The 26,591-nt window shown below is 46.3% G+C and overlaps 2 protein-coding genes across 2 annotated transcripts in view; both read right to left on the bottom strand.

Annotated features, from left to right (window-relative positions):
- Positions 1-9,210, bottom strand: part of LOC140212981 (uncharacterized) — a 71,247-nt gene extending 62,037 nt beyond the window's left edge. The window contains exon 1 of the mRNA XM_072284112.1: positions 9,134-9,210. Coding sequence (XP_072140213.1) covers positions 9,134-9,210 — 77 coding nt within the window. The remainder of the gene's footprint in view (positions 1-9,133) is intronic.
- The window catches only part of LOC126529220 (allatostatin-A receptor-like), a 92,146-nt gene continuing 72,084 nt past the window's right edge, over positions 6,530-26,591 (bottom strand). The window contains exon 2 of the mRNA XM_055069697.2: positions 6,530-13,761. Coding sequence (XP_054925672.1) covers positions 12,348-13,670 — 1,323 coding nt within the window. The 5' untranslated portion in view covers positions 13,671-13,761 and the 3' untranslated portion in view covers positions 6,530-12,347. The remainder of the gene's footprint in view (positions 13,762-26,591) is intronic.

Raw genomic sequence — 26,591 nt, 5'->3', positions numbered from 1 at the left:
TGACGTCATGTTACCTGGCCCGACTGCCATAAAACCTGATTGGGATGCTCCAAGTCTGCGACAGTGATTTTGACGTCACCGCTTTCATCACGCCAGCCTTGTCAATGGAAATTTTGGGCCAGGTAGCGTGGCGTCATAGATCGGAGTAAAGATGCCTTGTGCTATCTAGGTGTTCTTGGTTAATGGCGCGCCTCTCTTACTCTCTCTCTCTCTCTCTTTCTTTTCGCGCATGCGCAGGTGTTGCGCTGGATGAGTTTTCGGCGTACAGGTGACCGACAGACGGACGGACGGTCACACGAATCGGCTAGCTATGTACAGCATCGCTGTACATGGCTATAGCCGAAGCCCGCTGCGTCTCCTTGCTCTCGGCGATGGGTCCCCCAAGGGATTTAGGGCAGAACCGGCCCATTGTCCGCCGTGAGAGCCGCCACCAGCCACCCAGTCAGTCTGGTGCGGTCTTCCCGCTACATGTACGCTATCTTCTGGTTTCTGTACGCATTGCATAAAGCTTTTCATTTCCTCTTCGTCTGCTCCAAGAGACCATTCCTCGTCCTCCACACCAAAGTCACAACAGCGGATGTCAGCTATGGGATTGACGGACTAGTGTTTCAATAGCGGATGGCAAGCAGCGAGTTACGAGGACCGAAAACGCCTGCTGCACCCCTCGATGGCACCTACGAGACCGACCGGCGTCAACCACTCTGGCTGTGTGAGTGCGTGATGTTTTTTCTTTCTTTTTTTCATGTCGGGCGATCTCACTAGTTCAAGCAGATGTTGGGAGAGCATATTTTATTGCGTGTGTGTGTGTGTGTGTGTGTGTGTGTGTGTGTGTGTGTGTGTGTGTGTGTGTGTGTGTGTGTGTGTGTGTGTGTGTGTGTGTGTGTGTGTGTGTGTGTGTGTGTGTGTGTGTGTGTGTGTGTGTGTGTGTGTGTGTGTGTGTGTGAATTTACTGTCTTTAAAGAATAAATTTATTTTCAAGTAAGGGTAAATTTCGTGGACAAACAGCACGAGGAACTACATCGCGATGGACACATACCCAGCGCAGGACCTCGTTCAAATTTGTGAGGAGATGGGCATTTCCTCCGGCTCCCGCAAAAAAAGAAACAAAGAAAAACAACGAAAGCGATTCTCGGCGTGACGCAGCAATAGGACGTGACGGTCGAGGAAACGTATGAGGCTTGGGAGACCATTGCTGGGCGAAAGTTGGAGGCAAGGGAACGCGAGAGGCATGTGAAAAAGCCAACGCGAAAGCTCGATCAGCAAATTCAAGCATGGATATGGAGAGCACGATACCGCCTCCACATTATCAAGGCATACGAGGTAGTGGATACTTTTCTTGCTGACATTGAAAAATTTTGCCAAGAAGGAGTCAACCGGCTACTCTGGTCCGAGAGGTTTTGGAACGCCTGCTTGATGAGGAGGATTGGGACTACGATGGTGCTAAGACAGCTTTGTTGAGGTGTTTTGATGCTTTAGGTCAGGGAGAATACGAAAGCCAAACAGGAATTCTGCTCACTTTTGATGGCAGTCATCAAGTTTGGCCAGTTGAGGAGAGACATCTTGGCGAGCCTACTAGCTCAGATGGCGTCGGAGGCAGTAATGCTCCGTAAGACGTACGGACATTCAGTGAAGAGCACAGGCTGGTTTCACCTCCAGGTGTGATATCGCTACGACGAGAAGGCAGCGTATCTGCAAGGAACGAGTGCCGAGACCACTAGCTTTGCGATTTGCGCCGAGGCCAAAGGACGAAGGCGCAAGCCGAGAAAGTCCGACTCGGTCGGCGATGCGAGCACGGTCAAGCGCGCCAGCTGTCTAGACGTCAGTAGTAAGTGCCCGACGATCAACGCTCAGTCGGAAATCTGACAACACCGGAGGTAAACTAAATGCGAAGCTTACGGGGTTGCTAAAATATAGAATAGGCTTGTCGCGCGTCGGGGAAGAAAATGCGGAAATTCAGACGCCGCAAATGTCGCCTGTTCTCAGCGTTGTCAGGAAATTGTAAGCAAGGTAACACGGCGAAGCATCCGTTACGCTCGAAAAGCTGCTTCAATATTCCCTTCCTTTCTGGGGGGGGAGAGAAAGACGGCTTTTCAAGCGCACAAAGAGACAGCCTGAACGCTGTTTTCTTGAATGCTCCGCTCTCCCAGTGTTTGGAGGCCGCGAACCGAAAGACACAGCTGCTATAGGTGCTCCAGGTAAATCAGTTTTCTTCTTGAGTCGTTATTGGACAAGGCGTAGGCCCTAGAATGGGATATCCCCTCGAGCGCGCTCAGAAGGTTGTGTTTGCGAACACCAAGCGATTAAGAACATGGTACTTTGAAAGGGCATTCTGTTATTTGACATTTTAGTATTCGTTTCTTTTGGGTCTTGTGTGCGATAAAGTTGAGTCGCGTATTGAGCGTCTGAGAGGTTGAGATGTAAAGAACAGCGCATAGTGTGAAGCTGCAGGTCATTTCTGTTCACGAGACACAGAATTTTTTTTTTAATTTGGTTATTCATTCCCTACTGAAACCTTATTGCGGAACACTCGAGTAGAGAAAACATCAGTGTTTCTGTTTGTTTGTTGCTTTTACGTATATGTTGGCTACGAAGAACCGAAACGCTTTATTGTGACTTGTTTTATGTATCGTACGCGTTAGTTGTACGCATCAGTGCAGAGTTTTAGTCACCTTTCTTTTTCTGTTGGCGTGAGCCTCAGTATTCGTTTCTTCATTTGTTACGACACTTGCGAAGTGGCACCCGAGGGCACAGATCCCCCGAGCACCCGAGCGCTCGGCCTTTGCGTCTATGGCTTTAGGGGGCGAAACTAGCCCCCGTATAAAGAAATGCATCTTAACTTGAAGCCCATACTTGACTTGATATAAATGACGCCTAGTGTCAACGCGCCCAAGATGCTCATTGCGTTTCCTTTGGTGCGTTCACGACAGGCGCCATTTAAATCAAGTCAAGCGCGGGCTCCAAGTTAAGATGAGTTTCTGAATACAGTGGTAAGTCATCTTCGACAACCTTCGTCTTTTCCAACCCGCCGGCATTACAGTCGAGAATCGCTTGGCGAAGCAATTCCGATTCGCTCTCTCTCTCTCTCTCTCTCTCTGAATTAGGCATGTCCACTTCCTTTTGCAATGTGTAATCTTTCGCACCCAAGCTCTTCTCATCTAAAATTTGTGCCACATCTGATTCTTATTGGGTCTAAAACTTATACGACGTATAAAGGCGCATATTTGGGGACATTTCTTGCCAAATGCTAGTCGCTAACCCAGACTGTTTTGTCAACTTGCGAGTGAGCACGCCTCGATAGATTACATTTCGTGCTTCATTTGCTCGGGTAAAAATATCAAGCGTGTGCGATTTGTATTGGCTATTAGACGTTTGCACGCATTCCATTCCCGTAGGTTGTTTTGCTGAGAATGCCTTATTAAAGCGGACGCGTATCTCTGACCTGGCTGCGCCAGTCTGCGCTTACTGTCGAGTGTTGCCTGGAAGGAAGGCCATGACTTGCGCCGTTTGGCGTAGCGCATCGGCTACTCTGCCGCAAGGAAAACCGAAACTATGGAAATTTATAGAAACGTTTTTTCGCTTTCCTTTGTTGAATTGCCAAAGTATTGAGCACAATAGACAGTCCCGCCTACAGGCGTCCGCATCAGTTGAAACTAAAGTAAGCCAACATTGTAACTGCCGTCTTTTCTAGCTGCGAGCAAGTTACAAATCCACTTTGCAGTCTGCGTGTGCCATGTCTTTTGACCTACGTCAACGTTGCTCCACTACTTACTTGGCGATGGAGGCTTTAAACAGACCATGGCGTGGCGGCAACATTATGCGTTGATAACTTGCTAACTATTGAAGAGGGAGAAAAAGCTGCGAAGTGGTCCTTTTCCGTAGAGTCTCATATATTTGCCTCAGCGTCACAGCCCATATAAAATTTTAAAAATACACTTTATTACGCGACGATCATGCAGTATGAAGAGCCTGTAAAGTGACACTAGGATTGACGGGCAGATTTTGCCTGGCAGCACGCAACCATGCAGGCATAAAGTCAAACAATATAGATAGAAGTAGTGACATGTATACCGAAATTTGCTGATCCGAGCTACCAGAGTTGCCGTCTTATAACCAAGAGACGACGTAAAAATCAAACGTATAAACAGGACACGAATTTGACTAAATTATCTGGCAGGCACTGAGCAGCAATGACAACGTGTGAGCTTTGTTGCATGACACCATTGTGCGTTCTAGGCTGCATATGCGTACCGATAAATGAGGCGAGATAAAGGTTTTGCAAATTAATTTTAAGCTAAGGAAGTGTCGTGCGTGGTAAATCTCTTTGATTGCGCGATACATTGAATTTTAGAACGTAAAACCTTCTTCACGGTGTTACTTCAAAAGAACTTGAGTCTCCTGGCTTTTACTGTTAAGGGGAGCTTTCCATAGGATAACAACCTCACTCCCAGACGCGCACGTCGGCTTCAGCTCGCTTCCTGCTGTTGCAAACAAGTGCTTATCTCCCTAGAACGTTTTGTGAACAGAAGAATGAATAAAAGGTGCGCGCCACCGTCTTCTAGATTCCTTGTCAAAGCAGAAAGCCGCTTATTCAGCTGCACTCTGCACGCACAGCTTTCGCAGTTAACGAGGTCTCAAGATCGATGGACCAAGCTTTCCTCGCTTTCCTAACAGCACCCCTGGTTATTCTACGGCACCGCCTGATGCAGTCATCCTGTGCTAGCGCTATACCTTTTCGCAAGCCTTTTCTCTTTTTACGTGCAAGACATAAGATCGGGCGCATGGGATCAACATAAAAAAGAAGCAAAAGGTGAGGCACAACATAAACATAAGATAGATGCAATAAAAAAATGAGAGAGACGGGGAGTTATAATCGAGCCAGCGCTTTCCAGAGAAGCGATGCACATAAGGCAAGGAAGCGCGCTGTTACTGCGTAAGGGCACGAATAATAAAATACCGCGGATAAATTCAGATAAGACAATATAACCTGGACTTCGGAACGGTGAGTAAATGCCAATGCTGACAGCGCCAATCGCGTAAGGCCCAAAGAAAGCCACGAAACAACACAAACATGAAAAAGAAATTTGAAAATATAGTTAGGCGGGATCGTGTGAAAGGGATGTGTTGTTGGGTTTTCAAAACTTACGAAATCTTGTTACCCGTTCTTCGATGCCTTTATCACCTTCGCAGTCCCAACCGGTCGCCTTTTCCGGTTCTGTAAAGGGTGCTTTGCCGCGCGTCAATAAGCAGTGCCAAGAAGCTTTCTCTAGGGGGGAAAAAGAAGCTGGCACACAAGCGCGTTGCACTGAAGTGAAAACGTCCGCGCAAGCTGAAAAGGAAGAAGGCGGCGTGGGAATCGAAGCACTCGGGCTGCTGGAGGCGGGCTGCCGAAGTACCAGGGACGCATGATGCAGCCGCAGGGGTGAGCGTGTCAAACGATACGTTCAATAACTGAATTGAATTCTGCTTGCAGAAGATAGCCAAGGAGTTTCGAAATGAGCTAGTTAGCGTGTATTCACGCCCATGAGAACGCGAAAATACCCGCGGGCGACTTATGGAAACGATACAAGCGCTTGCCATCAATTCGAGTGAACTGCTCGAGAAAAGTCGATCCATCCATGTGGCAATATACAGATGCCATTATAGGGACGGCCCTTTACGGGAGTAGGTTGCCGCCAGTAAATGCTGCATTTCAAAAGTTTTCGTGCTGCGGGCTTTGTTGAAATTCTCGAACGCATCGACGGTGTCAAAATGTCGCCGTTCTTGTCATGGTCGTCGTCGTCGTCATGGTGGTTGTTGTCGTGGTGATCGGTGTATTCGTTGCTGATGTCGACATTTGATACATATATATATATATATATATATATATATATACTGAAAATGGCTGACGACTGTTTGGAGGAGGTCTCGAGAAGCTTTCCTTACTGGCTCTGAATTCTAACGCGCAATGGCCGGAAGTGTCAGCCACTTTATTGCCCGCTAAGCCTACACACGAAGGACGCCATTGGATCTTCGTCACACGCGAATGATGATGAATGATGCGGTTGCCATCGTGCAACACGGGCACTTTGTCTGACTCGGGTGGGACGACAAGTGCACGTTCGGTAGTGAACTATAGTCTGTGAACGAGGGTGTGACGAACTGCGTGCACTCTAGTTCGTCAGTGAAGTGAGTTCACCTCTCCATGCCATTGCATAGGTGAACCTATACAATGGAATGGAGAGGTGAACTCGATTCACGCATAAACGGGAAGGCACGCGCAAGGCCACATCGTGTGAGATTCGCGTCTACCTCTCTCGTGTTCTCGTAGTGATTTGACGCGAGGACCAATAAGAATTACCGGCAGATATTATCATACGTTTTCTTTAGTAAGTGTTGATTTCCATTGGCCGGCGGAGATTTGCGAGTATTACGTACGACATCGCAATTGGTTTAGAACTGTCCTTACGAGCACTTGGCGCGCAAGGACATTGATTGTGGAAACGGGTCCTGCAGAAAACGATCGTTGATCTTCCACATCCAGAAATCAGGCTAAGCACGAAATATATATTTATTGCGTCAACATTAACGTACACGTAATCCTTTGAATGACTATACCATACAAGTGTCTTGATTATCACACACTTTGTCATCATCAACATCCACTGCTGAACGTGATAAAGAAGCGCCAAATTCAGGCGACAGGAATGGGAAAGTCTATACTTTATCGATAGTTTCTGTTGCGTTACATGCAATGTGTTCGAACACTGCGGACGCTGATGGGTAATCGAGAAGGTGCAGCAAACGACAAGCAAATCGGGCAGTATTCTCGTTCAGGCACTTTCCGGGATTCTCTTTACCACAGGGAGCATTCCCTTGACGTCACCACGCACGGAATTTTGTTGTTCTAATCGCAGCGTCCACGTTGCTGCTGCAGATAAGCCAATAGAAATAAAGCGCAGCTTTTCACCGCGCTGGCTACACAACGGTGTGGTGTCCTCGATCACGGCACCGCATACCCGTTGTCGTGTGACGTGACGTGAAGAGCGAGACGACGTCACGCTGGAGCGAAAGGCGTGACGTCGCTGGTTTGACCAATCAGCGTGTTCTGAGAGTGATATACCGAAGAGTTGCCCACCGAGAATACCGCTCCGGGATTCGATTTATACATTGCGTCTCCCTGCGGGAGGCATCACATCTGGAGAAGAGGAAGAAAAAATTGTGAATGCGGTGACACGAGTAGATTAAAATGCAGGTCACGTTGTGCGCGACAGTGGGCTCTCAAATGGCGTGTGTGCGTATTCGGAGAAGTAGAATGCACATTTTGTCGAACACATTCACTTGGCGCATTCACTGCGTGCGTGTTTCGTACTCGATTATCACAACAAAACGTCGGTCTTCAAAAAGCGGAGCCGCTTTTGGAGATTTCACGTATGCGTCACCAGTTCTCAGGCGGAACGCAAGGGGGTCCCTTACCGGTCCCCAGGTTCAGGCTATCAGTCTTGCTTCCACAAGATTTCAGACAACGTCTTCATAACGTGATACAATGAAATCGTAGGTGGCATTAAACAGGTCTAATTCGCCTTTGCAGTGAAGCCGAGGATGGGTACATCTAGGGAAACACAGTATTCAGCACCAGCAATGCAATCAATATCGGTTATCTACTGTCCCCATTCTTTCTTTTACCTCATTTCTTGCTGCGTTGATCTGGTCTTTTCTCTCCTGCCACCTGTGATAGAGGATAATGCATGCATGTACCCTTGCAAATCACCGTGTTTTTCACAGAGAACTTTCGCTTTCGTGACTTACAACAGCTTACGAAGAAAAGCTTTAACCAGATAATAAGAATATGCTCCATACTTCACGACGAAGTCTCGAACGGGCCTTTTTCTTCTTTACCAAACCATTTTTGTGCGCGCCAGATCGAGCGACTTTCGAGGAGTTAAAATTCAAACAACTTATCACTGGACTTTGTTGCGATGTGGATGGCGTCTAAGCAGCTGATGCGAATCCACGCCGTTCTCCTGAAACACAAATCCCCCTGGTGTCGCTTATCTACGCTACTAGCGGGACGTAAGCCTCAACGCACACCATCTAGGGTGTAATTTCATCCCGCAACGGCGATCATCATCAATCCTGTGCGAAGTTCCTTTCTTTGACGTTGTGCGCCTTAATATCTACACCTTCTGCGCAGCAACAAAGTAACCGCAAACATGAATAATGACGACTGTCATCTGCGTGAGCAAAATTACACCCTCGAGGGTGTTCAGTGCAGTTTCTACTTCATGCGGTTGCCACCAGTGCGCATGCTTCTTCCTTGTATGGTAACAGCGTGTTGTGGTCCTTTGTATGCAACGCTCCTTACACGATAGCCGCTACTCTCTTGGATCTTTTCGGTTTGTTTCGCACAAAGGCTATTCTTCTTATGCCCTATATAATCTAATCACGCTATCACCAAAGAAATGTGATGTCCGTGTTGTTTTCACAGAGACGTGTTTCTTTGCCTTATCGATCGAATATAGCAACGGACTGTATGGCCTCGCAAGCATTTTCGGCCTTATCTGCTCCATTGTGTCTCCTTCGATGCGCTGGCGGCAAGCGTGAAATCGGGCCCAGGCCGCTCATGTTCTTTTCATGAAAGATTACTAAAAAAAAACAGCTGTCTAATGAGATTGCTCTTTCTTCAATGCCTTGTTCGGGGGAAATAGTGCTTTTTTTTAAATCTTGCTTCCTGAGTTATGATCACCCTAACTCAGTTTCTTAAGCCATCAACGCCGAGGGCACTATTTAAAAGAAAAATGGCGTTCTTTTATTTTACTTGGTGTGCAACTTTCGCCTCGGGTAATGCGTTGCAGTGGCTTCTTATGGTTGAAAAAATACGACATCATATAAACAAAAAATTTCGGGCCCAACCATTCATATGGTGACGGATTAGCCAGCGAAGCTGTCTATCACAGACCGAGCAACTATGGCCAAACTCCGCGTCCAGAAACAATCCCCTGAATTTGGAATTCGCCTCGGTGAAACTACGAGCAGGCGGCAACAGGCACTTCTGCCACTTGGACGCATACTAGAACAACATAGCTGGACGCTTACGACGGGCTTCCAGTGCGCGATCTTCATCGGGAGCTCGTGCTCGACGATTGGGCTCACGCACCTGCTCTCGGTGACGTTCTTCGGGGGCAAAGCCGCGGGCCGCATTGCTCGCTCTTGCACGGGCAAGTTGTCGTTCATTATAGCACCGACTCTGCTGTCGACGCATCTCCTCCCGCTCGGCTTTTATGCGAAGCACATTACTAGAGCTCAACCCAGCTCCTCAGGCGCGGCGGTGTCGCCTTCAATACCACGTGACACCGTGACGTCACGACAGAGGAGAAACGGGGCTCCAACTCGCGCCGTCGCTCGCGGCGTCGCCTTCAAGGCTGACCACGGGACACCGTGACGTCACGCCAGAGGAGAAACGGGGCTCCAACTCGCGCCGTAGCTCGCGGCGGTATATAAGCAGCTGCGCTTGTTTCTAGGTGGCTCTGGCTCAACTCTTGCAAGATGGGCTGGGTGGGAGTCGAACCAGGGTCTCCGGAGTGTGAGACGGAGACGCTACCACTGAGCCACGAGTACGATGCTTCAAAGCGGTACAAAAGCGCCTCTAGTGAACGCGGTGTTGCCTTAGAAACGAGCTGTTTCTAAGGCTCAGGCGTGCGTCGCTTGCTCAGGCGCACATTTCGTTGCCGCGCCGAACGCTGCGTTGCTCGACGCTCACCGCGTCCAATGCGGGGCGCGTAGTCGCTGCGCCGTAGCCCATCGTCTTACACCCCTTGGCGGGTCGACGGGAACGCTGTCGCGTTCCACTCTTGAAGGCGAAGCAGAGTAACGCATGAGTTGTTTCTTCGTCTAGCCGAACCAAATATAGCCAAGCAACAGCAGTTCACCAGGCTAAACAGTGGTTCAACAACTAAAATAAAGGCTAGTATGCTTCGCATCCTGGGCTTAACCTTAGCTAAGCCACAGCCATTTTTTCTTTGACCGTGCGCATAATGCGTGGTCTTCCCACTTTTCCCAGTTCTGTTGGAGTTGCAACTGTTGCGATGGCCTACCTGTACAGTGATCATACGGTTCGTAGACACCGCGACGACTACCGCGGCGCACATCCACGTGTCTTCCCACCCCAACTGTCGCGCCATTGCATTCAGGGCAGACGACAGCAGACGCAGCCCATAGCAATAGCGGCCGTTGCAGGTGCAGTCCCCACTCCTCAGCTGCGGCGCGCGCGGTGAGATCACGTGAGCTCTCTTTCTTTTGCGCCCTGCTATCGTTTGTTCTGCGTATTCGGCGCTCGCGCCGCCATGTTTTTTGTTCACTTTACGCACGTTAGCCTAAAGCCCCTTAAACTTCGTAAAGTAGTGCCATGCTATAAAGAATGCCGCCTCCTCCTCGCGCGCTCTGGGCGAGGACGACGCCGCGTCGCTATTGGCCTAATAGCCTCACGTGGGTCCTCGTGCCGTCCATCAGCGCCACTTTTGCTCGAGAAGCGTCTACGGAGAGGAGAAGAGCGCATGTTGGCGGCGTTGCTACGCTCCAGCAGTGTAGGCGGTGCCGCGGTCGAGGAAGGAGCGTGAAAGAGACGAGAAAAGGAGCAGGAGGGAAGGAGGAGAAGGAGAATGTCGCAACTCTCCGAAGTTTAAGGGGCTTTACGTTAGCCAGCCCAGATAACCTCCACCCCCCTCTTACGAGACCACGCAGCGCCGCCATCTTTTTTGTTCACTTTACGGACGTTAGCCAGCCCAGATCGCCCCCTTACGAAACCACGCATACGGCTCATTCATACGAATTTGTCAGGTGAACAGCTTCGCTGCAAAAAACAACCTAGCTAGGAATCCCTGATAAGAATTCCTAATGGACAGGAAACAACAGGACGAAAAATTCCTGTTTCGCCGCTTCTTCGTGTGGTCTCAAGTTTTTTACACCATATTAATCAAAACACGTTGAAAAATACCATTTGAACCAGCCTAGTTTCAAGTACCTAAATCTCACCGTGACTGTATCAGGTTGCCCTTTCTATTTTGTTTCTCATAGTTACTATTGCAACAAAAAGAAAATAACCTGTTACTCTTGGAACAACGTAAATATTTAGCAGGCTTGAAGACAATTTCACGTAATCTCTAGCTTTATCGATGCATTCGCAGTTCCGTTTGTGTTTCACAATACGCGTAGCCCTACGTTATGAATAGAATTAGCGCTATTTATCAGCAAAGTGTATTTCGATTTACCGCTTGCATTCAGATGACGCGTGCTGTGATCCAAACAAAAAAAGTAACCCCACCGAAAGAAGTACCACGTGCGCATGCCTTCTTTTTACGCTTTGTTCTCAGCGCTGTAACCTACCGTGAATGAATAGTAGTTCTCGTATCTTTTTTACATCTTCTGTGGTGAAACCAAAAAGAGAAGGTTGCACATTCTTACCACAACTGTGACAAGTGGCTTGAGTTGACCTCACAACGCCCGGAAACATCGGAGCATACTAGCAAAAAGCGCATTACAATACTTGCTTTCCTTTAATGGATGATTGACGAAGTGTTGAGCAGCAGTCTAGTAAACAATGAAGCCAGGATGGCGCGCGTTACGTTTAAGGGTTCACTTCTTCGACAACTCGATTTGGGTAAATTCTTAACTCGACAAGTGTACGCGGTTGTCTGGTATTCCGCAATTACTGTCGGTCAATAAGAATTGCTTTTCTTGCAGGCAACAGGCACTAATTCAATGAATATGTCCAGAAGTGGGGTTCTCCTAACTGTCGCAAAAAATGGGCGATTATTAAGTTTAAAGTTGCCTACTGACTGTTACACTCATCGCTATTCCTTCATTCTCGAAAGCACGACATCCTAACGGACGCTTTACGGAGTTGAATGACACATCTCGATGGCCGCCTCCGCCTTCAGTGCGTGTCGTGGTCCATTTTGGCAACTTTATCACGCACGAAATGGGCTCAAAACACCACCACACATCCACGAGAAAGAATGCTTCCTTAATGAACCCTTACATGCCAAGCGACTACTGGAGAAAACTAATTACTTTCGGTGAGCTGTAATGAGAGTCCTATTGTCTTCTCTGTTTTCTGCATGATTGCTTGCACGTGTGACGGTCCTGAACATTCTCTGCAACCGACCAAAAACAAACACCACGTAGAGGTCAGGACACAAACACAAGATTGAGCGCCAGAAGCCCTTCTAGCGCTTACGCTTGGAGAATTCTCTTTGTAGTGTCCGCTTTTTTTCCGCATGGCTAAAATGTGCAATAAAGTGCGCCAGACTCTTTGCCAGCGACGAGTCCCTATACATGACGGTCCTGTCAATCAGGATCACTCCTCACAACGTTCACAGTATGTCGTTGGACACCTTGGACAGTTTCGCGACGCAGGCAGCCGAGCTCTCCTTCCTCGTTCTCTCAGCTTCGTCGGCGATGGCGCGCGATCGGCCCTTGCACGACGACGACCCGCCGACGTGCGACGCCTTGCGACCGCAGCAGATCACCTTGCGGAAGCTCTTGCGGAAGTTGTCCGAGAGGAACGCGTACAGGAACGGATTCACGCACGAGTTGGTGTAGGCGAGGATCTGCGACGCGATCTGGACCACGATGCGCGGCGCGTTCATCGTCCTGCCGTACAGGTCGACGCTCTTCAGCACCAGCACCACCTGCACCGGACACCAGCACAGCGCGAACACCACCACGACGACCACGACGAGCCGGGTGACTCGCTTCTTGGAGCGCATGCTCTCGGCGCTGATGCGGCCTCCGGGAGCGGCGGCGAGCCACAGCCTCTTCAGCATCAGGAGATACAGCACGAACACGATGGCCAAGGGGACGACGAACGACGACATGAAGAAGGATATCTGGAAGGCGACTATGTTGTACCCCATGTCGGTGCGGAAGGTGCAGGCCGAGTAGGAGTCCTCGATGAGCACGACCCCGTGGGCGAAGAGCGCCGGCACGCAGGCGGCCAGGATGACGACCCAGGTGAAGAGTATGGCCAGGTTGGCGTTCCTCTCGGTCCTTATGGACATGGAGGTGATGGGATGGACGACGGCGAGGAACCTGTCCAGGGACATCAGGACCAGCGTGTAGATGCTGGCGTACGCGCACACGATGACGAGGTACTGGACGATCCGACACCAGGCATCGCCGAACGGCCAGTAGTTGAGGGTGTAGTCCCAACCGGTGAAGGGGACGCAGAAGACGATGAAGAGCAGGTCGGCCATGGCGAGGTTGATGATGAGGTTGTTCGTGGTCGAGCGCATTTGCGGGTCGCAGAGAACGACGAGAACCACGAGAGCGTTGCCGAAGAACCCGATCACGGCGATGGCGCCGAACAGTATGGGCACGGCGATGGCGAGCACCTCTTCCACCGTCTTGGTGTCTCCGTCACTGTCGTACTCGGCGTGCTCCTGGCGGTTCAGGAACGTGGAGCTGGATAAGTTTTCGCTCACTCCTGCCTGACATGGTCCAGCAGTTCCATTGCAAGGTGCCGCGGTGAGGATGCCCAATAACGTATTTTGCGCCAGTAGGGTCAGAAAGGAGGTCAGTGCCGCCAGTGGATTCGCTGGCAGTTTGGCAGCGGGAGGGATCAGAAGGGCGTTGTCGCTACCGTTCGGCGCGTAGGGCGAGGTCGTTGACCGCAGAACTGTCACGGCTTCCTCCATGATCGTTTAATGTCCAGCTGATTTGTTCTTTCTTTTCTTTTTGTCCCTCCGTTAGCTCTTGTCGCTTTTATGGGCAGCTTCCATGTGACACCTTGTAAAAGACAAAAAAGAAAAAGAGAAACACAGCGTCAGTCAGAACATGAATTTGAGTAATGTTTACAATAAGGTAGTACTGGCGTCGACCTTCAGTACAGTAACCTTCTACGCAACATACAGCGTGGTCTTTTTTAGGTTCTATGGAATATTCAAACGTGGCCATGTGGAAGATAGCATAATTCTTGTCCTTGAGCTGGGTTATTCGAAAAGCCGGATATTATAATCCTGAGAAATCCAAACACATATTCAATTCATTAACAAAAGTTAACTTATTTGATTTTTAATTAATTATTTCACGACACATATTCTAATTTCCGAACTGTAGCCGGTATGCTTGCAAGACGTATCCACTTCAAATTAATTTGCAGGAAGACACTAGTTTCGACACATTATTTTCCGAAGTATGGAACGAAATACACGGGCGTTTTAGTTAGTAGTGTGCTTCAATACATAACAGAGTAATTTGTTAAAAAAAGTAATTGAAACAGTGCGTTTTTACAGCGGGTTTGATAGCGCATATCTCCAAACTACCGTCATTAACAAGTTTTTTACCAACTGCCTCCACTACCAAGTTTTTGTCCTTGTTTTTTTCTTATCGTACTGGTGATAGCACCTCGTGATGTCAGAATGTCAAGTGATGAAGGATACTGCAGTTTCTGGCACTTCAACGCGAGATCAGCATAAAATAAGTATGATGATATAATCTTTTGCCGGCGAATTCTCGTTTACGCTGGACGGCGTCATGATTTCTGAAACCTGGTATACTTGTAACCACATACTTCACCTTCCAGACTATCAATGCTTTCTTTTTTTTTTTCAGCCGACCCTCTCGTCGGGGCGGTGGCTTGCTGCAGTTCATTTCTGAACGCTTAGCTTGTAAACTTCAAAGATTTTTCTGCGATAACGCCAGACTATGAAGCTATAGCATAAACGCACTTAAGTACGCTCTAACAGGCTGCACCTCATCATAGCTGGCGATTACAACATAAACTTTTTACAGCCAACGGAGACATCCCGTGATCTTCAACTACTGCTTCATTTTTTAGCGTGTACAAGTCAAATTACGGAGCCTACTCCTATCACGTGTAATGCTGAAAGCCCTATTGACCTAGTTATTACAAGTGGCAGATGTGACTCAACACTATATGGTACTATAGTTGCTACACATTAGCAGTCATTTCCCAATTTACATGTTTTGTAAGTGCAACGAACTCGTTGGCACAAAAATATTCTCTCCAGTACATTACACAGTGCAGGAAGTTAATAGTAAAACATTACATAACGTTAGGCGTGTGATTACTCAAACAAATTGGAATGCTGTTTACGTAGCCGATAATGCAAATGAGGCGTATCACAGATTTCTAGGTTTGATAAACAAGAGCTTACCACAAAAGTTCTAAATTCAAAGCAATTAGGACTCCCAGGAAAGGCCGCAAAACAATGGATGAGACGAGAATCCCTAGAAAATATTAACAAGAAAAATCTGCTATACGCAAAATTCGTGAGAATAAGAGACAACGATCTCTTGCAAGTTAGGCGGCACGAAAATTCTGTAACTAAACACTAGCGAAGAACTAAACTTGTGTACTACGAAAATCTCTTTAATAGTGAAGTGCACGTGGTGACACGTTATGGAGAAAAATTAATAAGTACTCGCTCTTTCCGAAATTATGCACTTGAGATCACTACACATAATGAGGTAGTAAAGTGTGAAAAGCTTGCAAATAAATTTAACGTGTTCTTCACGTCACTCGCGTACTGTCAACTATCTACTACTTCTGGTGCCCAGGATAAAGAATACAGGAACTTTTTAGGTGTACCAAATATGAGCACTGCACATCTCTTACAAACAACGACTGAAAAACTATTCTCAGTATTTATGTCTCTTAATAAAGCTACCACTCGTGATAGAGATGACATTCAAGTAAAACCTATTAAAGCAATACTTGTTCTGACACCAGCCCTCCTTACCTGTTTATTTAATACCTGCTTATCCACAGGAATTTTCCCAGACAGAATGAAGCATGAGAAAGTTAGGGTTTTGTGCAAGTCTGTTGATAGAAATATCTTTTTTTTTCTTCTAACTATCGTCCCATTTCCATACTTCCTGTGTTTTTTTCAAAAGGTTAGAAAAAAATAATTTATCAACGCATTATCTCCTTTTGTGAGAATTATATTATCACCTCATCTATTCGACTTCCATCGGTGCATGTTTGCGGAACTTTCACTGCTCCCACAAAAATAAATCATACTTAATTCATTCGCAAAGAACATACGTGTTTTCATTATTTATTCCAATGCTTTCGATAGAATTCACCACGGTATGCTCCATGCCAAACTAAGCCATTATGGTTTTCCCGGAACTCCCCTTAAGCTAATGCAGTCATAGTTATCACAAAGGAAGTAGTCCGTAGTTGTGGAAGAAAACCGGTCCTCTTTATTAGGTATAACACCAGGTGCACTGCAGGGCAGCGTATTAGGGCCACCACTGTTTAATATTTATATTACTGATATAACCATGATCAGCGAGTGTGCGGATTTTATAAGTTATGCAGATGATACTGAGTTATTTTTTCATGGCACTCATTTAGGTAAACTTAGAGGATCAGCCAACAATATTCCTAATTATCTTTTTACATGGAATGCAGCAAACTCCTTAGTAGTGAACTCCGCAAAATATAAAGTTGTATTATTTGCACCTGTACATAAACCTGTCTCCCGTAGTTTAGATATATAACTTCGTGCCCGAGGTTGTGAAGGAAGTTACATAATTAAGAATAACTTTTAAGGAAAATCTAAACTGGAACCAACACGTCGACAAAGTAACTGAAAATACAGCTCAGACTTACGGCATGCTGTCCAAATCTTGACAAATGCTTTCGTTAAAAATCATACTTTTGCTTCATAATGAATTATTCTTCTCTCATATTATCTACTATGGTCTGGCGGGGCAAGATATATCTCAAGAAAATAGAAACAAGATATTCTTGTTAAAGAAAAAAAAGCAATTCGATATATTCCAAGCGCCGAATACGACGCTACCTCATACGAGTGAATTGTTTAAAAAATTTAGCATTTAACCAATCCACCAAATACACGGCTTTAAGTCCATTACAAAATAAAAGCAAAGGTTGTTTTCCAACAATGATTGCTTTCTGAAATTATGCAACCTTGTGAAAAAATATAGAATCGCGTTATAATATTAGGCAAAGGCCTTTTAAGTTTGTGCCTGTCTCACGATCTGACTATGGGTTAAAGAGACTTGAGCACTACACTCCTGCTTGCTTATTTCATGAAATGCTTCCATGAAATGAAAAACATTACTGTTTTTAACACGTCCAAAAGAGGACTGGAGGAAGATTCTAATTACAAATAGTGGCGTGTAGTTATTTTTCTACGTAATCTGTTGCACTACTGTACGTTTTACATTCTCACACAAAACAGGCCATGCATGTAACAGTCGTCCCCCTACGTTGTTGCTTTGTTGATTTCTGACTTGTTTTTGTTTGACTTGTGTTGTTATAGTGACTCGTGTTGATTTGTTGATTGTAAGCATGTGTAGTATTTCTGCTTGTGCATCGTTCTTGTATTTGTTTCTAGCTTTCGAGTGCGCTTCAGTTATATTATATTGTATACGTTCGATAATTAATTTTTTGTATTGTATGATTGATCGCCGTTTAGCAAAGCGTGGATCTATATACATGGTTTTTGTGTAAGTTAGTATGAGGGTGCACGTATAAGTGTTCCTTATTTGCATTCTGCGGTTTTCCAGGCCAAGGCAAACGGGGTAGGGGCCTTGTCAAGCTAACTCAGCGGCTTTTTTGCTCCTATCCTAGAGTTTTCTTTTTCTTTCCCCCGACTTTTCTATAAAAACAAGGCGGAGGGGGAAGGACAAAATGGGAAACGCTGACTGAAATTTGATTTGATTTCATGTGACTTAATTCTGGAAATTCATTCCAAGTGGATACGCCTTGCAAACTCGCCAGCTACACTTTATAAATAGCAACATGGGCCGTGAAGTAATTAATTCGGAAGATAATTAGATACTTTTTGTTGATTGCTTGAACATGTGCTTGATTGCTTGAACGTGCAAGTAATGTCCGCCAGTCTACATAGCCCACGTCAAGGACTAGAATTATGTTATCCTCAACGGGCTATATTTAGAAACTCCGTAAAACTTAAAAAAACGATCGCCCTGTACACATTGCAGTGTAACTTCCGGATGATTGTAACTTTACTAGGATGATTTCTTAGGTGACAATACCCGGAGGACAATCATTTTACGGCAGTTATCAGGGCAGCTTAGTTATCTTGTAGTTGACGTGAAAGAGCATAGCCACTGAACAAAATGCTCAACGTTACAACTAAGCTGCGTAGGGTCGGAAGCAACAAGAAAGTGCACTGAAAGCGATGGAGGTTTACCACTCGGGCTATGAGCGACCACCATAGTGTGGGTCTCGGAATTAACATTGGCCACCTCATGTTCTATGGCGCGCATCTGAAGCACGACATATTCTATTTTTTTCTCACAATTTTATTCTTGTCACGCTCTTCTTCCCGTCTTTACTTCCCCTCTCCCTTCCCCTAGTGCAGGGTAGAAAACCGGAGGTTTTAACTCTGGTTAACCTCCCTGCCGTTCTCTCATTTGCAAGCGCGATACAGACAAGCGTTCTGGCATTCTGCTGCAATATGCATCTTGCTTGCAAAGGAACGTGGCCGCCCTGTTTGGCAGCCGAACTCGTGACCTCGTGCTAAGAAGTAGAACGCCGCAACTACCAAGCCAGCAAGAAAGGTGCAGCCGCAACAATTCTGAGGATGACTTACGCAAAATTTTGTCTGCTTTATGTCCAGATCAAACTCCACAAGCAAATCCGTGGATGGAAACAGCTGCAGCCAAAATATTCAAGGTGTTTTCTCGTATGGCTTTGTCACATGTCTCTTCACAGATAATTTGAAATCATTTTTTTTATTTTTTTTTGTTTGTTTGTGTGTTTTCTTTCTGTCTTGCCTTTTTGCTTTTGTTTTTTTGTAGATGGGATATGAAGAGGTTAAAGCGAACTCGAGAAAGGCAGAAAGGTTAGCCAGAAGATGAAATGTGCTTTGCTGCCCTAGAATGGGGCATGCGGCATCGTGAAGTTCAAACGTAATAATAATGTAATCCAATGTAATGAGAATGTGAAGAGACAGTTATACATATACTCCATCGCAATCGGTCAAAACCACCGCTCACGAGCACAGCACAGGATCACAATGCAGCACAATTAAGACCAATAATCCTAAATCCATCTTTTCGTATTTGTTGGCCATAAAGATATTGTAGCAGTTCCTTCGTCACCCTCTGCTGCGACGGCTTCTGAAGTCAGCATTTCAAAGCGATATTTTTTTATCGGTATTTTTTTTGTGTCAACGCAAGCTAGCGCACGCGCGGGCCATCATCTCTGTACAATGTAAGTATGATAGTTGCACACAAATTCCTAAAGTGTGTTCTGGCGACCGCCGCCATCGCACGAGGCTTTGCCGGCCATTCTGATGCAAATAGCGAAAGATTACGTAAGGGCCACTCCCAGCCATCGCCGACAAATCAGGGTCGTCTGGCGTCCAGATGCGAAGGAGCAGCGAGAAGTCTATGTGGTGCAAGTTGGTTGTCTGGAATACTCGGGGTGTTCCACAAGGAGAACATTCATAAGCAGTTTCCTTACCTTAACTGCTCAATACGCTAAGCGCCTCCTTAAGCAACTGTAGCATTACGAGAGTGCACGCCAGTAGCACAACACACAGATAAGATGCTCATACAGATAAGATGTCCAATACAAAACAGATAAGATGCTCAAGGAGGGAAAGTTGAGCGAATGACAGCGATGGCGCGTGCGACACATGCAATTTTGTCGATTTGAACGAATATAGGCATACGCCATTCCACAGTACTCTATCGTTTGAGAATCGCTGGAACTGCCTTGACTTCCGCTTTCAGTACGCCATGCTATTTCGTTTTCAGTGACTTTGTCAGCGAAGCATCTCGCTGACGCTTCGTTTTGGGGTACGCACGAAGACTTACACCAGGCTCGGGCGGATGAATCCGGCATTGCGGCACCGTTAAGTAGCCCATGCTGTAAGAGTGCCCCCAACTGAATTGCTGCCTTGAGAAAAAAAAATATAGCCCTTTATCTACAACTCTGCAGTCAAGGCTTCGATCGCCCAGCCAGCGAACTACGTTACTCGGCTGCGGCAAAGGCGCGACCGCCAGTCACGTGACATCACATCCTACGTAAACCTCATAGCGACAGAAGCGACAGTCTCTCCATTGGTGGCCCTCGTAGCCAATACTAGATTTCATACTCAGCAGGAAGCCCTGTCGAAGCCCCGCAAGTATTCCGGTCATGGAAGCCTCACTTCGCCACGTTTCTCAGTGTCCTCACCGACGAAGCGTTACACGGGCTGTCGATACGAAGGCTTTAAGTAATATCTAATAATAGCCGTGTTCAAACAAAAGGACGGTTCCTTCGGAGACATATCGTCAGGGGTGGCGACCAAGGGTGGTAATTATTCGCTAACCAAAAATATCCTTCATTACATGTATAAACTGTTAGTTTCGGCAGGGCTCATCGCAATTGGGAAATTGAAGCGAGCTCTCCGTGCAAGCCATGTCCAACGTGTGGATCTGGTAAAAAAAATGACGCTCACCTGCGGATCTGTGGCACGACGATGTTTGGCTGTCACAGCGCGCGAAACCGAAGATTGCAGTCGGCAATAAACGCACAGCCGCGTCTTTCGAGGCGACGTTCTTTGCCACCAGAGGGCAGCCGTCGCGCTGGTTGTTAAGGAAATGCGCACGCAGTTAAGGTAGTACGCAACTTTACGTTAGCATCGTTTTTTGCACTCATTTTCGTTTTTTATTGCTTAATTCGCCGTCAGATGCAAACAATTTATGAGTTCAATTAAACACGCTATCCCACTGTGGGTGACAGCACGCTAGCAGGACATCCAAGTTGTTTCAGACGAGAATATTTTTTTGCCGCAGTAACGTTTTTTTTAAAAACGTGTAATTTCGGCCCGAAGCTGCCCTTACGTGGTAACACTCAAAGATGTAATTATCTGAGAGGCTGAAACTGTTAGGTTGTTTTATTTGGTCGAATAATGGCCGCTATTTTGCGTCCAGCTAACAACTCCACGGTGAAGAGCGAAAGAAAATTATAATAACCACCTTTCAACTCGGTGATTATGACGACCGGCACCCAGAGAGTGCTACCACAGCTGTTGCTCACTAATTATCATAATTATGGCTCTCCTTTTGCAGCAGCTATTCAAAACACACACACACAAAATCCGTGACTTACTTGCGAGGCTCAATAAACTCACTTTCGTGCCATCAGAACCACGTGTGGGAAAACAACGTCTCGGGTGGCTACCGTGCGGGAGTTACGGAATTCTTAAAAATGCAGTTATCGTAATATGGGGGAAGTGCACGACGTGATAACGAGTACTTGCTAACAGTTCTTTTTATTGTTAGTATTATTGCTGAGCGATATTCATGCCGCCTCGTTGATGTTGCGTGTTATCACAGAGATTGTCGAGTGATCATCGCATCGCGACAAGCCGCTAAGTGTGGCGTTCGGACATCGCTTCCACCAGTTGATTTCTTCAAAACGAGGGAAAATGCAGTCTACGCCCAAGTCGGAAAACACAGAGCGAGAATAAAACGGGCATTATTCCGGGGAACGTAGCGTGCGATGATCAGGCATGGCGTGCTCGACATGGGCAATCACTGATCTTACTATAAGGCGCAAACTTCATGGTTATATTGTACTTAGTGGTACACAGACGAACGATAGGGACCGCACGGGGCGTACGTAACGCAAGTGAACGATACATTTCCGGCCCAAAGTATCATCACATGTCGTCAGCTTGTCATATCCTTCTATACCTCCCCTCCCCCTTCCACGCCACACCTCCTTATATATGAGCGCGTTCTTTAGCAGTATTAAACAGTTGGTAGTTTGCGCTACGTACGTCCGCCTGCTGTGCCCATCGTTCGTCTGTGTAACACTAAGCGCAATATAATCATGAACGTCCACCAACTAGCATCGTTGGTTGCTTTACTAAATATAAAGCGCAAAGACGAAAGCACAAGACGTACTCACCCATTAAACATAGGTAAGCGAGTTCATATAGCAGATTGTTTGCAGTTTTCCTGTTTTTTATGCACACTGTTGAATTGTGGAATAACTTAAATGGTTCTCTGCATTCATTGCCGACTAATAAATTTCAGAGATAACTGCCTAACCATCTTAGTTTAGATTTTTGTTTTCATAAGTTATGTAACATACCTCTGCTATGTCTCTAAATGAGATAGCAGTATTTGTACATAAATGAATAAATAAATGCCCCTGTAGACAACGCCAAAAAATGGAGACCAGCATTCACGCCCGTGCAACAATCGCGGGAAAAAATGGTCTACTAAAAGGGGAAAGATTCTAAACGTATTCGCAAAAATAAAATTAGGTCTGATCTATGTGACACAGTGCTTGGCTTCGATACAGTACCAATGCGAAATTGCATTCTCTTTAGTTTAACTTATTATGAAAAGCTCCACGATTACAAACCACTCCAAGGGCAATCAGGAGAAACTGCAAATGTTAATGGCCATATGTTGTATAACAAAAAGAAAGATGCAACTATTTTTGTTTAGCGAACTGGCTCTGAATGCATGAAACGCACTAAAACAAAGAAAAATCAACTAAGCCAGCGCAAGTGGTAATTCCGTGCATGAAGGAAATCCGAGAAGTTGATTAGACTGCGTTATCGCGCGCCGAATAAAAATGAATCTTCAAAAAAATATATTCCTGCAGCTGTTTTCTTTATCTCTATGGAGTGAAAATGCCATAGACACATTTCAAAGGTGAAGGTAGTGGTCTCGGTGCACCGCACTCTAGCTTAGTAGCTTAACTGTAAATCTCACAAAGAAAGTAATTCGAAGAAAAACACAGTGTTGTGAAAGGTCAGAGCACTTTAGCTGTCGTCTTTTCTTTTTCAGCAACCCTACTCGGGCACCCGATTCCGCATTTCACAAAGCAGCTCATACGCCCGAAGTATTCGTTAAAGAAAATTTAAGCCAATTCGGATGCCGCACATATCATTAGCGAAGGAGGGTGGCCAATGCCAAACAGTACTTACGAACGAACAGCTTTGCAAGTTCTGCCGCTGTACTGTTTGTAAATTGGTGTGTATATGTCTGTACATGCTGCAGTACGTACTTCCACACATGAGTTTTCGAACTACGTTTCTTTTCCTCCTAAACCTCCAAAAGATACTCATCATTTTTCATGTCTTGTTCCTTCTTGCAATAAAATTGGTAACAAGCGATTTGCTCCGTTTTTATTTAAGTTTATTTTCTGTCACGGATTATTTTCCTGCAGACACCCGGATATCGTCGCGAAAGTTTAATAGGTGGCGCTTCTATCCGGCGATCTCGAGGAATCAGTAAGAAATTGACCATAACAAAAAATGAATACGCCACCTTCAGCTGTTTCCAGACAACGCCACTTCATGATACAGTGTCACCAGTGAAATTTCCTTTCTTCTTTTTTTTTTTCTTTTGCAGCATGACTTGGTTGCAGCTACTTGTTTTCCGTGTGTGCCGGAAAACAAGTAATAATCATCTGATTATTTCTTCCGCAGCTACGCATCACAGTCTAAGCAGATTGTGCAGTCTAAGATTGTGCAGACGTTATCAGAGACAAAATTGTGGCGAGGCAACTTCACCGTACAAGTATGGAACAAGTCTGTATATTAGAGGTTGGATTGCGCAACATTTTGACCAGACACACAGAAGACAAACACACACCGCAGAGCGCTCGCGGCAGCAAGTTATCCGTTCCATGTATTAGTATTTGTGGCACAATCATTACTCAAGGAAACCGGAACCGGGGCACCATTACCTGGCAGCCTTGCGGTCCACGCACACGTGAAAAAATAGCGGTGATGCCGTGCATTCGTTCGATCGCGCACCGTGTAAAGAAAATTCGTAAAAGATGCAACGTAAAAGTGTTTTTTTCCGCACCGGAAAAATTGCTGAGCATGTGTGCGAAGGTAAACCCAGGTACCACACATAAACTAGGCTGTGAAACCCAACACAGAAAGAAGTTCGTCGACTGCAGTGAAGGAGTGGTATATTCTCTTCCACTTCAGTGTGGCAGAAAGTACATCGGGCAAACTCGACGATGTTTGAACGAGAGATTAAAGGAGCATAATTATAATGTTTCCAAAGCAGTCACCGGAAACCTTGGGATACATTGTAGAGATTGCAGATGTGGGCAATTCTTTAAGAAATGCAAGATTGCGAGCAAAGATGGCAGCCAAATGACGCGAGAGATAATCGAAGCCGCTCAGATTGCACGTGGGAAGTATGTGCGTAAGCATGCCATCCGTCTAGCTTAGTGCAAAAGAAATAGATTTCCTCATGCTCTAATCTGAAATTTTGCAGCCTCGTTCCTTTTTTGCGATGTCGAGGGCAGCAAAAATGATCAAGTGACAAAGCCGGCTTGGCATTGGTGGATGGCCCTGTTTGTAAAATTAAGCGCTCTGTGGTGTGTGTTTCTTTTCTGTGTGTCTCGTCAAGATGTTGCGCAATCCAACCTCTAATGTACCATACCAACACGCTCAGCCTTCGACCTTGGCAAGCCTGTATAGTCGCAGACATCGCAGGCGTTGCAATGGTGCATCTATATCACAAACTACCTAGCCTTCTGGATGTGAAAGGTAAGTGCGCAAATTTTTTAGAGTCTAAAAAGCGAAATTATGCTTCCGAGAGTCTATGCGATTCAGCTCTCTCTCGTGAATGAAACAAAATAATTTAAACTTGGTTCATGGTATGCGTATTGAGAACGTTTCTGCGTTTTTCATGTATCTGTATAATGAAATCGGAGTTGCGCTCGAGGCAAACCTATCCCGGTAAATGTGCTGTTGAACGCGATCTAACACAATGGCCTAATTTGTAAGCGTCAAATACGACTAGGACGCACCACACGTGAACCTTAGAGAACAGTATAAAAGAAGCTGCAACTTGATTTCTCAACGAAAGCCGTGCCAATTAAGTGCCCTTCCATCTATCATTTCCTTTAAGGTGGAACTACTACAACGAGCGATTTCCTTGAAGCAACTGGAGCCGGAAACTCTAAAGCCCAAGGGCTGCTCCTGTTTGTGAGTTGCTTGAGGGACGCCCTAAACATGCTTCGACCCTGACGTGTGCCTTGCCCCACCTTCTGAATTCGGTTTCCGTAGACTCGCTCACCCTTGCTGACAATTTAACAACGGTTTTATCAGAGTGATCAGGAGTGAAAAGGCAAACAACTGCAAAGTGAGCGTGCGCAAATCCCGCATCATGTCTGTGTTGCCAGGCCAGACCTTTGACCCGGTGATGAACCAATATACGTCCTTTGTCAATATTACTCACGCACGAGACAACGAATGGCTTTTGACAGCATGTGTCTCACAACCTATGTGCAAGAAAGTGGCCGAATTTCCGCGACGTTCCTCGTTGCTGTCGTTGTTGTCGTCGTCGTCGTCGTTGTTGTTGTTATTGTTGTTGTTGCTCTTGATGATGATGATGATGATGGTGAGGATGATGATGGTGGTGATTTGTCGCTTGTTTCTTTTTTGTTGTCGTTTCTTTGTGTGGGGCAGAGGAGACTGGGGAGGAGATTGCGGGTAGGATTGGGTGTCGGTGCGCCTCGAAAGAGCCATGCCGAAAAAAAGGTCGGTACGTATCACAACAATACGGACATTCCTTTTTCTGTTTTTGGTTCCCTTAGACGAAACTCTTACTGCTTAGGGTAACGCTAATTTAGGCTCCCCTCCGAACGCAAACAGATGTGAGTTACTCACACCAAAAAGCAAACACGAAAGTGGCCGGGTAAGCAATGAATAGTCATTCTCGTGGCACGACCGACAGCAAGGCCACTGCGAATGTAAACAACAAAAATAGCGAGACAAACAATAATACCAAGAAAACGAAGAACGATTCCAGGCAGATCACTGCGACCAAGTGCAACAAGCTCGTTGGAAGCTACTACGACCCCCCTAGAAGAAAAGAACTTGGGGCGCTCCTGAATGGCAGGCACGAAAATAAGAGAATTAATGCGCAATAAAGCCAAACGGAGGCGAGTGGCCCATTCCCGTCGGCGGTTACAAACGGTATATCGCCGAGCACGACACGTGTTATTGCGCGAGAGTGCCGCCTTCAGCTTTTGTCTTCACGCAGAGAGAGCACATGAAGTGCTGCATTGTATGTTCTGCATTATTTATCGTGATGGTTACGAGCACCGTTGCCCGAACTCAGGTCGCATGTCCGCGCTCTGCACGCAGGTATGTATGTGTCTCTGTGTGTATGTTTGCGTGTTTGTGTGTGCATGTGTGTGTGTTTATGCGTGCATGTGTTTGCGTGTGTGTGCTTGTGTATTGGTGTGTGTGTGTGCGCATGTGTTTGTGTGTGCATGTGCTTGAGTGTGTGTTTATTTGTATGTGTGCATGTGTTTGCGTGTGTGTGCTTGTGTATTGGTGTGTGTGTGTGCGCATGTGTTTGTGTGTGCATGTGCTTGAGTGTGTGTTTATTTGTATGTGTGCATGTGTTTGCGTGTGTGTGCTTGTGTGTTGGTGTGTGTGTGTGCGCATGTGTTTGTGTGTGCATGTGCTTGAGTGTGTGTTTATTTGTATGTGTGCATGTGTTTGCGTGTGTGTGCTTGTGTGTTGGTGTGTGTGTGTGTGCGCATGTGTTCGTGTGTGCATGTGCTTGAGTGTGTGTTTATTTGTATGTGTGCATGTGTTTGCGTG

Source organism: Dermacentor andersoni, chromosome 8 (genome assembly GCF_023375885.2).
Source record: "Dermacentor andersoni chromosome 8, qqDerAnde1_hic_scaffold, whole genome shotgun sequence".
NCBI lineage: Eukaryota > Metazoa > Arthropoda > Arachnida > Ixodida > Ixodidae > Dermacentor > Dermacentor andersoni.
The sequence above is the reverse complement of the archived record's forward strand: the minus strand, read 5'-3'. Positions and strand labels throughout refer to the sequence as shown.